The sequence below is a fragment of the Haliotis rubra genome, unplaced genomic scaffold (genome assembly GCF_003918875.1).
Source record: "Haliotis rubra isolate DU_JTF1 unplaced genomic scaffold, ASM391887v1 Scf229, whole genome shotgun sequence".
Classification (NCBI taxonomy): Eukaryota; Metazoa; Mollusca; class Gastropoda; order Lepetellida; family Haliotidae; genus Haliotis; species Haliotis rubra.
Genome location: NW_025766325.1, coordinates 366522 through 379539, shown reverse-complemented (window position 1 = coordinate 379539; position 13018 = coordinate 366522). Strand labels below are relative to the sequence as shown.

Here is a 13018-nt window from a genome sequence, read left to right as displayed (position 1 = left end):
AAGGGGAGACTATATAGACAGATTTGTTTAACCATCTTACAAAATGCTACATTTTACAGGTTTAGAAAGTTATATTACATAATGTTACGAAATGTTACCAAATATACACATTTTGTACAAGTACATTATAAAGATATAAAAGAAGAGACACTGAATCAGCAAACTGTCTAACAGTTAACATTCCATTTTGAAACTGGTGTCTCAGTTCTTGAAGAGGACGTTCCAGGTACCGGTGTCTCTTCTTCTTCGTGGGTTGTCTTTGGCCTCGGGCATATGTAGGAAATGTAGGAATTAACTTCTGTTCAAGCTGAGCATTAGCCATTTCGAAATTGAATGTACACTTTCATGCTTCTCCCCATGTAGTTAAATGTGTTAATTATGATTGTTTTGATCATGTTTTGACACGGTGTGCGAAGTGTTCACTTCCATCAACCACCTGCCTTGTAATAACATGTCACATGAGATAAGCCATGTGCTAAAATAACACCCAAACTTCAAGGCGTACCGCTTGTCAACGTCCTGAGCCTTATAAAAATCGAAAGGTCGGCTTCCTGAGCTGACACCTTCTCAAACTATTTTAATTTAAGTGGTAATAATTCCTGAGCATTAGAGATCAGATTGGCTTGCTTATTTTGGAATTTAATACCTTTCATAAACTAGAATCTCATAAACTATTTGTCTCTGGAATCATCTGTGACGTGAACTGATTTCTCTAGAAATTATTTAACGTAATCTAAAATGGATAATGTATAAAACATTAAGTCACCTTTTATTGTAAATGACCAAATTAATTAGTTACACTATGATTTATTTAAGAAGGAATTCATTTGGGTTGTTTTTGCCTCCGTCCGCCCGTGTGTGGACAACATAACCTATTATCTATTGACAAGTTCATGATATTTCGTGAATACACCAATTGAATAACTGTCCGTGAGCACAAACCCAAACGGTATTCTACTACAATAAGCCTATTATTCCCTGGCAAGGGTTTACTTTTATGGCATGTAATAAACCCTGTAGGTCTATTTAATTTGTGTTTATACAAACAGTGACAGAGGAAAAAATATTTGCGCTTCTGTGGATAACAAGTAAAACATACACTTAAAACGGTATTTTGGAAAGCCATACTGGGGGCAAATATAACAGTCAATGTCAAACATGATCCCAACTTTCAAAAATGTATTTCTTCAGGCGTCAGATGCAGTTACATTAACACAAAGCACAAATGGATAATATGAAAATACGGCTTATTCCTGCAGTTCTCCTGAATGTATATGTCACATGCAAGATGCATTATGTATATCAACAAGAACTCTAACAGAACAAAAGATGCTTGAAATAGTTAAGTCTATACACTCATGGGGATACTTGGGTTGAGGAGAAATTGAAAGAAGTAGTAGTAAAATCCTTCCTAATTTTCCAAGCCTTATAAATATCATCTTTACAATTTTGGGAATTTTTTTAAATATATTTCCAAATTGGAAATTTTTGGAAATCACCATTTTTTTTTCTTGTGCATGTATCTTTTTACAGTGCTTGTATGTTTACACTGCCCTTGTTTATGACATGTACCTGTTTACAATTCCTGCACGTTTACAGTACATGGTCCATGATTCATAACACTAAGATGAAGATTGAATACTACGGCCATTCAAAATCTAGCATTGCTACTCTATTCACACCGCAGGGAACAGAAACAACTGCGGATTATGTGTAGCTGAGTCCCTTATTCTTGTGCCAATCTGAAGAAACTCGAGTTCGAATCCCAAACATGGACTATTCTATTTAATAGTTTAACAGAAGAAAACACATGGATTTGACCCCAGTTAAAAATTCTTTCCCAGTTGCCCCACTTTGGGATTTCCAGATTCATAATCTGTATATAACAGAACGAAACTATGAACGTTCAAATATGGCATGGATTTCCACCAAATCCGGTCCACAAAGATCTGCCTGATTTGCCACTATTGAACATATTGCTGACTGTGACATTAAAATACCTCCCAGACAGAACTGAGGTAAATTCACTTGAACTTTTATCTCGAAGCATAATCAACTCAAGGACAAAAGAAAAATATACTAGGCACATAAAGAAACTGTGCATACAAAATCTTAAAATCTAAATTTATCAAACCTGTGTAGACACATAAGGATTTAAACTCAGTGGGTTCGTCCTTGAGACGTGCAATACGTTGTTGCACGTGCATTCCTGGAAAGAGAAACAGAGCAAATGAATGCCACACAATACTGTCACTTTGGAAAGCTCAACCCCTGCCCTTGCGATCGTTCGGCTATTGAAACGCATAGCATGCCAAGGCTCACGTCTGCACAACGTCATGAGGCCATTGGGATGGTCCGTGGGGGAATGTCTCAACGACAAGTGGCTGCACATTTCCACTGCCACCGGAACACCATTTCTGCACTGGTGAGACGCTACCAGAACACAAACGACGTCAGCGATCGGCCACGTTCTGGACGTCCACGTGTAACAACGCCAAGACAGGACAGATGGATAAGGGTGACCCATTTTCGCCACAGGTTTCAGACTGCACTGATGACTGCCCGAACCATCCCAGGACTTCGCCGTATCCACCCCAACACAGTTGGACAACGTTTACGTCACCACGGAATCAGTATACGACGTCCCGCCATACGGCCTATCCTGACACAACGTCACCGACAAGCTCGCCGAATGTGGTGCCGAAATCATGTCCGCAGACCCTTGTTTTGGTGGAGAAATGTTGTTTTACAGATGAGTCCAGGTTTAACATTTCCCATAGTGATGGACGTCAACGTGCCTATAGACGCCTGGGAGAACGTTATGCACAGGCCTGTGTCTTGGAGAGGAATCGCTTTGGTGGTGGTTCCGTGATAATTTGGGGTGGAATAACAGCACGCCAAAGAACTCCTTTGGTGATTGTTCAGGGCAACTTAACTGGTGTGGGCTACAGGGATCAGATTCTTCGACCTGTGGCAATTCCTTTTCTGCAACGTCATGGCCCTGGGTTAACATTCCAACAGGACAATGCCCGCCCTCATACGGCAAGGGTTACTATGGATTTCTTGCAACACCACAACGTTGACTTACTGCCTTGGCCTGCAAATTCACCGGATCTCTCCCTGATAGAGCATGTTTGGGACGAGATGGATCGACGTCTACGCCGTCTTCCTCATCCGCCAGATAACGTCCTTGACCTTGCAACAGAACTTGAGAGAATCTGGCGTGACATCCCACAAGCCTTCCTTGCACGTTTGATAGGCTCTATGCGTCGTCGATGCACTGATGCAATGCCGATGGTGGACATACCCGTTATTGAGCTTGTGACATGGTCGTTTGACCCCTGTCCCGCTTGTGGACTCGTGACGTCATTGTGATTGACTTTTCAATTGAAATTCTCCCGACTTGTTATGGTCTCATGATCCCTCCATTAAAGTTTATATGTACCTTTGACATTGTTATCGTACTTATCAACTGGGATAATATTTTGACAATGCACAGTTTCTTTATGTGGCTAGTATATTTATCAACATTCGTTAGATGTTTCACAAATGAAAATGAACACAATTTTAATAGTTTGAATTTCAAAATATTTTATTTGGGTGCAGAAGAATACATCATATTGATCAAGAATCTATCCCTCATTTTGACAATAATTATTATGGCATGGAATTCATGCAAAAAATACTCTTTTATGTTAACTTATATGTAAAAAGGTCAACATAAAAAGGAAGAATGAACACATCATCATTTTTGATAGTCTTCACACTAAAAAATATACATCATGAGTTCTTATCTCATTCAGTATACCTGGTATCCAGGAAATTAGTGGAGATTACTGAGAATCACAAAATATACATAGAACAAATCCGTCTCCCTTAAAATATTTAGAACAAATACCTAACCCGTACTCCTTTGCAGGTTGTTGCAGATCCATATGAACAACTAACAGTAAGAAATTTATCAGTTCAGTTTTAAAAGAAACTAAAACTGCTCTCCAGACAGAAGCCTTATGAACTAGATCACGGAGGTCAAAACAATTCATAAAGAACTTAAGCTGTTTCAGTTTTCTCTAAAGAAACAATTCCTCAAAAGTAATTGAGTGATCACGCTTTAACATTTCTCCAGCATGACCACAAACCCTGGTTTGTAAAGTGTTGAATATCAACAAAGAGAAAGACTCTGTAAAGTATTCGCAAGGTAAACCCTAGTTTAATTGGCCTGATTCTCAAAAGGCATTAGTTTGGAAATGTAGAATTAGCAAAGTGAAAGAAGAATGAATAGATGATGATGATGATGATGATGATGATTTGTTAAACATTTGTCTTTGCTGTAAATAGTTTAGTCAAGACCATGTCCAAGACATGAACGGGTATTTCCGTTTTCAGCTTTCAACAAAACAGATTCAATAATAACAACCAAGAAGGCAGCAATCATTTAAAACAACAAAACATTTCAACATACGACGAGGTTCATAGCATGTTTACAGTCTGTAAGGAAACACATGACAACACAAAAATGATGAATCATTCCTTTAATGTGTTGAAAGCAGCATGTACAACAAAAAGAATGGTCACAATCACTCAAAATACTTACAATGTAAAAACTCCTTTCCAGCCATTGGACATACAAATTTTGGGATTGTTCAAAGAGAGATAAATTCACATTTAGCGAGACAGCTGCAGTTGTCCTCCTTTGAGTACACCCACTTGTTTTAGCAACCAGAATCTTCACTAAAAGACCAAAGTAAAAAAGAAGAGGGTGCACTGGAGTTTGTAAAGTATTTCAGACATACCATATCAGATTCCAGCAGACATGGTGTTGGTAAATCAAGGATCATAATTAAGGAGATCCACAGAGTAAAACAAAGATACAGCAGATGCACCTGTGCAGTGCTTTATATCACTCAGTACAGTGATGAGCGTATACAGAAATGCATGATCTGCTTGGACCATAACACCATGATTATCATAATTTGAAATAACATATTTATGTTACAAATTTATATGTACAAATATCCAGTCTGGCAGAAGAACAGAGGCATGAATAAAGAGATCATACATATCTTCCTACAGTTATTTGCCTCATTAGTCTCACATTACATAAATTATTCCACTTCCCTATTCAGTAATTTCAGAATTCTGTGAGATGTGAGCAGGCGTTGTGTCAACAGCAAGCTTGAGTTGTTAATCCATCTAATTATGTTTTCATTTGCTCATTTAATTTGCATTCTTACGGCAAGTTATCTGAGTATTTTTGAGAAACCGAGGTTGGCAAGTCTTGGTATTGGAGTGACTTTCGACATTGGTGACGTTGATACCTGGATTCTGAGGCGACTGAGCTTGTTATCCCAGTTTTTGTTTTGACCGAGTGCCAAAGGTCGTGGTCAGCCAAAATGACGCTGTCATCGAGTGTGACCAAAGAACAGGTCAATGGTCAAACTGCCATTCTCCTTTTGGAGATTATGAACACTTTGATAAATGTAGTTATGTCAAAACAAGGTGTTGATCCAAAAGAATTTTTGGCCAAAAGTAAAGATTCCCTTTGCTTGCTTATGGGAGTTCACACAGATATGAATGTGAAACAGAGTGAAAACTTCAAACCAGATTTACAAGGCCCATACAAGAGGTTGCGTGCCAGTAAAATAGTTACCACAACAAAGAACCTCTCAAAGAACATTAAAACATTAGTGAAACAGAATTCAGCAGGAAGTTACATGGTGACAAAGCAGCACACAAAGGAGGGTTTCAACTGCTCTGAGGAGGGGTTTTTGGCAACAGACAGTGAGGCTACACAGTGAAAGGAAGAGGTTTCCATCATGGGACCTCCAAACGGGGGAAGATCAACCCCTATGCGGGGTCCTTATAGACTGTGTTTTCTTAGGCAAAGCAGGAATCAGGCACAAGGCCCGACTTACGGAAAGAATAACTTCCTCAAGTGAATATGAACAGGTAAGCCACATTGTTCACAAAGTACTGCACAACCCTTGTTCAGCAATGCACTGCAATTACTGACCGACTGCCCACGGATACTACCAAGATCAACACACCTCCTTACCTCGAGCAACCATCCAACAGCAAGACATCCTCTATACAAAAAGCTGAGACAAGCAGTTGTCAAGTTATCAGGGAAGCAGTACTAAGTGAAGGAATTCATAACAGGCTACAGACATCATTCTGCAGTCATGGAGAGAATCCACACACAAACAGTATGGGGGCTACCTCTAAAGATGGATGCTGTTTTGCACTCAAATCCCAAATCAAATGCTGATCCCTTTTCACCTCCAATAGGATAGGGTTCGACTTATTGGTTGAACAATATAAGAGTTTTCAGCTCTGTCTAGTGTGCTAGTGTTACAAAATAGTGTAGTGTTTGGACAGCATGCAAAAGTTGAGGTTAATGAAAGGTATTTTTAATCTTTGCCACATCACAATGTTACATGGGACAGTTGTGAATTATATTAAAAGTTTGGATGTCAGTGAATCGTTGAAATTTAGTGACTTCACTGGGTTTTTTCAGGGCAGAGAATACAATCCCTTCATCTTATTGATTGTAGGAACGTGAATGTGTCAGACATTGATGTGAAAATTAGATTTGGGTATCACTAAGTTGAGCTCACCCTTAATAGCTACCCAGACCAAGAACCGTGCAGTGTGAACACTATGAATCAGTGTTTGAGAAGGACAAAGGAACTTTGTGGCGCACAGACAGCTTTGTTCATTACAACGACCAAGTCACACAGGAGAGCATCAAAAGACACTATAGCCCAATAGGTGAGGACTATCATGAGAACTGCTGGCATTGATATGATTGTGTTTGCACCACATCAGCTTCAATAAGCAGTTCATGTAGACATAGTGTGCCTCTTAAGACATTTCTGCAAACTGCAGGCTGGAAAAGTAATTGTGTGTTTGCTACATAAACTCAGTTTGGTTTGACATGTACACTAGTACTAATATGTTCTGGTAGTTGAGGTAAAAGCCATGCAAGAGTCATGTTTGACTAATACTTGAGTTGACTTTGCTATGTAACTGTACACTGGAATTGATCAGTTGTGTTTCTGCAATACACATTTAGTGTATGAATAAACATATTTTGTGAGATTACAACTTTTCTTTTGAGAGGATAATATGATTCCTTATCTACATATCTCACAGAATTACTGAATAGGGAAGTGGAACTTAAAAATTAAACAAAACTTACCTGTAAGGTGGAGTTTGATATAAATTCCACAGACCTATAGAGTACTGAGGAATCAAGCGCCCAGGAATCACATAACTGCTTTAAAGACTGATGACACAGCTGTATGCGTACATCTCACTTAATCCCCAAGTACTCCATAGGTCAGTGGAATTTATATCAAATTTCACTTTATGGGTAAGTCTGATTTAATACTTAAATTCTTTTAGCAAAAACGTACAAATATCGGACCAATCCCAAATGAATAGAGAATCAAGTATGGATTAACCTCAACACTAACCAGAAGAAATTTTCACTCAGCACCCCACAGGTGAGTTGACAAGAGGCAAAAAATAACAATACTTATCCACCAGTTCCTGATGTCCTCTTCGAGAGTGAGTTCGGTGTTAAGTTGCTTTCAGCAAAATTACTGTCATCAGAAACTTTCCACATTGTACCCATGTGGAGAATCAAACCTGTTAAGTGGACACTTTACTCAGCTATCCAACAGCTACAAGAAAATATTCCATCTCTTTAATATCCCTCACTCCCAATGCAGCTTCATATCACACTGACATGGAACAGAATGTCCCAGTGTTATGGAGACTTGTACTATGGCTCCGTACTGCCTATAGTATAAATACACCCATAACCAGTTACATATTCACCTACACTATACCCCTTGAAGGACCTTCAACAGCTTGAACTGCAGAGTAATAGCATGCTTCTTCATTATGATTATCAATAAAGTTCCAATTTACACTGCATCCATGACATGAAAGTCACCAATATAAAACTCACCAATCCCAACCGTCATTCTTGCTGCTATTAGTCTGTTTCTGCTGGGTAATGTTGAAAGGCATTTCTTCTGATACAAGCAGGTTTCTTCATAATGATTATCAACAATGTTTCCAATCCACACAGCATCAATGACACCAATGACACCATGTCAAACTCAAAGAGGCTACCATCTCCACAGAGATCTCCCTTGCTGATATTGGCCCTGCTGGGCAATGGCCAAAGACATCTGCTTCATGTGAAAACATATAACTTTGTAATGATGATCAGCAAACCTTCAAAGTCACACTTCATCCATGACAACAAAGTCACCCATATCAATGTCATCCATGACAACAAAGTCATCCACGTCAACATCATCCACATCAACATCATCCATGTCAAACTCACAGAGGCTACCATCTCCACTGAGAACTCCCTCACTGATGTCATCCTGTTCCCATTCAAACATATTCCCCTCATTTCCCTCGGACTTATCACCACCTTTCCTTTCATTCTTGTTACCACTGCTCATCTGGTCCTTAGTCTTTGTGTCGACAAATTCTTTCTTCAAGTAATGACTCTTTGTCTTGGAGCTGCTAGCCTTGTCTCCCTCTGATCGATTTCTCAAATTTCTGTGGTAATCTCTGTCGTCAATCTGTTTGCTACGCATATTTTGAGATTTTGTGGTACCTCCATCAGCAAAGTCCTTTCGAACTCTTTTCATTGAATCATCTTTTCTGAAATGCTCAGTGTGTTCTGGAATCTCCCGACCTCTGTTTCTTTCTTTACCACTCTGTCTCACAGATTCATCTGCACTGGAACTTTTATTATGTGCTCTGGATCCTTGTCTCTGACTTCCTCTTGTCACTGAGTTGTCTGTCTTAAAGCGGTCACGTTGATTTGAAAATCCTCTATTGCTGTCTAATCTTCTACTCTCTCTGCCCAAGCTTTGAGACCTTCCATCCTCATCCCTCCTTATGCTAACATTGCTGTTCCCGGAACTACTAACACTTGTTCTGTCATCATCTCTATACTCCAAATACTCCTCCTCAGTTTCTTCATCAATTCTCTCTTCCATTTCAACATGACCTCCTCCACCCATCACAAAACCATCATCCATCACATGATCCCCATCTTCATCCACATAGGACAGATCATACTCTTCACCTTTGTTCACATATTCATCCATGCACACTTCCACATGTTCTTCGTTTTCCACATTCCAGTCTCTGGTGTCAGGAAATTCTTCTCTTGTCCGACCACAGTTCTCTGTCCTGTGCTGATGTTTATCTCTTGATAGTCCACAGTTATCTGTTCCCTGCTGACGCTCCTTCCTTGACCGATCACCATTACCTGTCCTTAGTTGAAGGTCTTCACTTGCCCAGTCACGGTTCTCTGTCCTCTGCTGACGTTCCTTCCTTGATCGATCACTGTTATCTCTCCTCCCCTTCTTTGACTGCTCACCTTTATCTGTCCTTTGCTGAAAGGACCGACTACGGTCATCTGATTTTGCTGAAAAGCTTGCCTTTTTACTTTCTTCATCAGTTTCAGATTTCATCATCTTAACTTGTTCAAGCATTCTTTTAATGTCCTGTTTGACCCATGAAATACCCTGGCGGACTAAGTCAGCATTAACATTGGCTCTCTTAGACTCATATTTTATCATGCCAGTGGACTTGTGAAACAACTGACTTAAAACCTTTCTGTCAAGCATCCATTGTTTACCCACTCCTTTTCTTTTATTTGATGCAACTTTTGTATTTCTTTTTGTACTTCCATAGTCTGCAATCACTTTCTCAGCAACAGCTTTTGCCCTTGCTTTCATATCCTCATGTGCTTGACTCAATGTTCCTTTAACTGCAGTACTTTTTCCACCAGCTGTTTCTTCATCTGAAGATAAATCCAACATTTCCTCAGGGTCTTCATCATCACCTTCTGCTACATCACCTTCTCCTTCATCTGCTTTAAGTCTCCTTCTTACTTTGTTATTAGCATCCTCTAATCTTTCCATCATTATGTGACTCCAAAGTAGGAATTTTTGGATACTTTCAGGATGTGTACTATCAAATTTTGGAATAAATTTCTCTTCGGTTGTGAAACTACTTTTTTTCTCAGAAGTGTTTTTGTCAAGAGATGACTTTTTGCGGAGTGCACTTTTCAATGTCTTTGTCCATTCCGGTCTCAGAGCAAGAATTGACCCAGGCTGGACTGATCTCTTCAGTTCATCATTTGGTTTCTTTTTAGTTTCAATCTCCGGTTCACTTCGGGACTTTTCCTTTTCCTTCGTTTTCATATTGCCAATGTCAAAATCATGTAAATCCTGAGCATCACGTTCAGGGATGCTACTAGGATCTTTACTTGACATTACTACTGACTGAGAAGCAACAGGTGGTTGTTCCATTACAAACTCTGGTGGCTGAGCAGTTGCAGACTGTGCATTCACTTGTCCAGTCAGTGGGAGTTGTAATGGGGCACCTGCTTCAGGAGAAGTTGGTGGAACTACTGAAGGAGCAACTGAAGCAACAGGTGGTTGTTCCATTACAGGCTCTGGTGGCTTAGCAGTTGCAGACTGTGCGATCACTTGTCCAGTCAGTGGGAGTTGTAATGGGGCACCTGCTTCAGGAGAAGTTGGTGGAACTACTGAAGGAGCAACTGAAGCAACAGGTGGTTGTTCCATTACAGGCTCTGGTGGCTTAGCAGTTGCAGACTGTGCATTCACTTGTCCAGTCAGTGGGAGTTGTAATGGGGCACCTGCTTCAGGAGAAGTTGAAGGAGCACCTGAAACAACAGGTGGTTGTTCCATTACAAACACAGGTGGCTTAGCATTTGCAGACTGAGTGATCACTTGCCCAGTCAGTGAGAGTTGTAATGGGGCACCTGGTTGAGGTGGTGGAACTACTGAAGGAGTAACTGATGCAACAACTTGGGTGTGTGGGGAAGCCACTACACATGCTTGCTGTGATTGTGCACTTACTTGGGGCTGAAAAGGCACTTGAGAATAGCTTACAGGAGGAACTATGAATGACGGAGTACTCACTGCAGGCCTTGAAGCCACCACTACTGGTTGCCGAGTTGATGTACTTAAAATCCCAGGAACAGGTAGCTGTGGATATGACTGACTTCCTACAGCCGCCTGAGGGGCAGGCCTGAGCACAGGTGGAGGGAGAGGTGGAGGTGTAAGATGAGGTGGCACAGGTTTGGGAACATATGCTGTGGAGGGGTAGAAGGGTGTTACTTGCCCATGTAAATTCACAGCTTGTTGTGTGGGCACCTGGGATGCTAGAGGTGGCGGAACAGGCTGAGTAGGCTGCTGATACGGTAATATTGGCAACTGAGGCCTCGGCAAACTCTGGTCAGACTGCAATGGTGCACTCAATGAAGCTCCAGCTATTGTCTGCATAGACCTGTTTCCAGCACTTCTTGAACCACTATCTGAAATGCTTCCAAGACTAAACTTTTGAGACTCTTTAAATTTATAATCAACATTATCTGGTTCTTCTTCAGTCCTCATCTCTGTGTTTTGATGCTGAGTCTTGATATGAAACAGAAGAAAGCCTTTCTTCTTGAACGTTTTGGGGCATTTGGGGCATCTCAGGAAATTAAGTACTGATAAATGATTTTTGTCCCAGTGGTCAATTAACCCATCAACAGTGCCAGAAAATGTGCATTCTGTGCAGCTGTGGACATCTTCAGCATCTTTCTTTTGTGGAGGCTTGGTCACTTTCATGCAGGTTTCCCTGGTCACACTGCCAGGCATGACAAAGTGAATGTTGTCTCTCTCCTGTTGTCTAGCACCAAGTAGAAATCTTGACAATTCAGTCCTGTCCTCGACACCATGAAAAAAGTCCAAATGTTCACGAAGATCATCTGCATCCACACATCCCATGGTACAGAATGAACAGATGAGATAAAGAACCTTTGCTTCATGAATCTTTGTCCAGTGACGGTCAAACTGCCCTGATTCGCCTTTAAATGAACATCCAGAAACATTGCACTCGTATTCAGTTACTAATGGCACGTCTGGAACACTTTTTACTTGTGTCAAACGTGACATCAAAGGATCTGGGGTAGACTGCCTTCCTAGCTGGTTAACTTTAGGTAACCTTTGTGGCTGTGCTTCTTTAAGCAACCTTTGTGGCTGTGCATCTTCAAGCAACCTTCGTGGTTGTGCATCTTTAAGTAACCTTCGCGGTTGTGCATCTTCATGCAACCTTCGTGGTTGTGCCTCATCAAGCAACCTTCGTGGTTGTGCATCTTCACGCAACCTTCGTGGTTTTGCACCTTCACGCAACCCTCTCGGTTGTGCATCTTCATGCAACCTTCGTGGTTGTGCATCTTCATGCAACCTTCGTGGTTGTGCATCTTCACACAACCTTCGTGGTTGTGCATCTTCAAGCAACCTTCGTGGCTCTCTAGCTTCTGGTAGATTATAACCTTGATCCAGTGATTTGATACATTCAGGCAATCTTTGTTGTTGGACTGTTTCAGAGGATCTTTGCTCCCTCCATGATGGAAAGGTTTCAGATGGCAGGTTCTGAAGGAACAAATTGAAGTGTAGAAAGCTACAGTTTGCTTATAGAAAATTCTGTTTTTAGAAAGTTAGTGGATCCTATCAGCATAAACAGTGACCACACTAATGTAGAAACATTTCAAAGAGGTGAATAAAATCTTTAAAATGTGAAGAAAAGCATTTAAGGACAGACTATGTATATTTTTTGGGACAATGCCGTATGAATTGAAAAACTGATGAAAAAGTATGAAACTGTGAAGCAGACGCTTAAAAACATCTGCGCATCACGTTTTGATTCATACTTTATGAACCCAAAAGAAATACACTGTCAATCGAAGTAAGTAAATTTCACAACAAGTACATATGGTATTTATGATTGTTAATCAAAAACTATTTTAATCAAAGAAGATAAAACAATGAGATAATATACATTCAAAGCCAAGAAATACATACTATGGGGTGATATGAATCAGGTGATTGTTCAATTTTTTGTTTAATTTATGCACAGAACTTGAGATGCCCATAAGGTCGTCAGCCAATCAACAGAGAGT

General features: G+C 40.4%; 1 protein-coding gene across 1 annotated transcript in view; it reads right to left on the bottom strand.

The window, feature by feature from the left end:
• LOC124277860 overlaps positions 1-13018 on the bottom strand; it is a 186488-nt gene that overhangs the window by 111220 nt on the left and 62250 nt on the right. Inside the window, exons 25-26 of the mRNA XM_046713574.1 lie at positions 9284-12491; positions 8274-8671 (exon numbers count right to left, since the gene is read on the bottom strand). Coding sequence (XP_046569530.1) covers positions 8274-8671; positions 9284-12491 — 3606 coding nt within the window. The remainder of the gene's footprint in view (positions 1-8273; positions 8672-9283; positions 12492-13018) is intronic.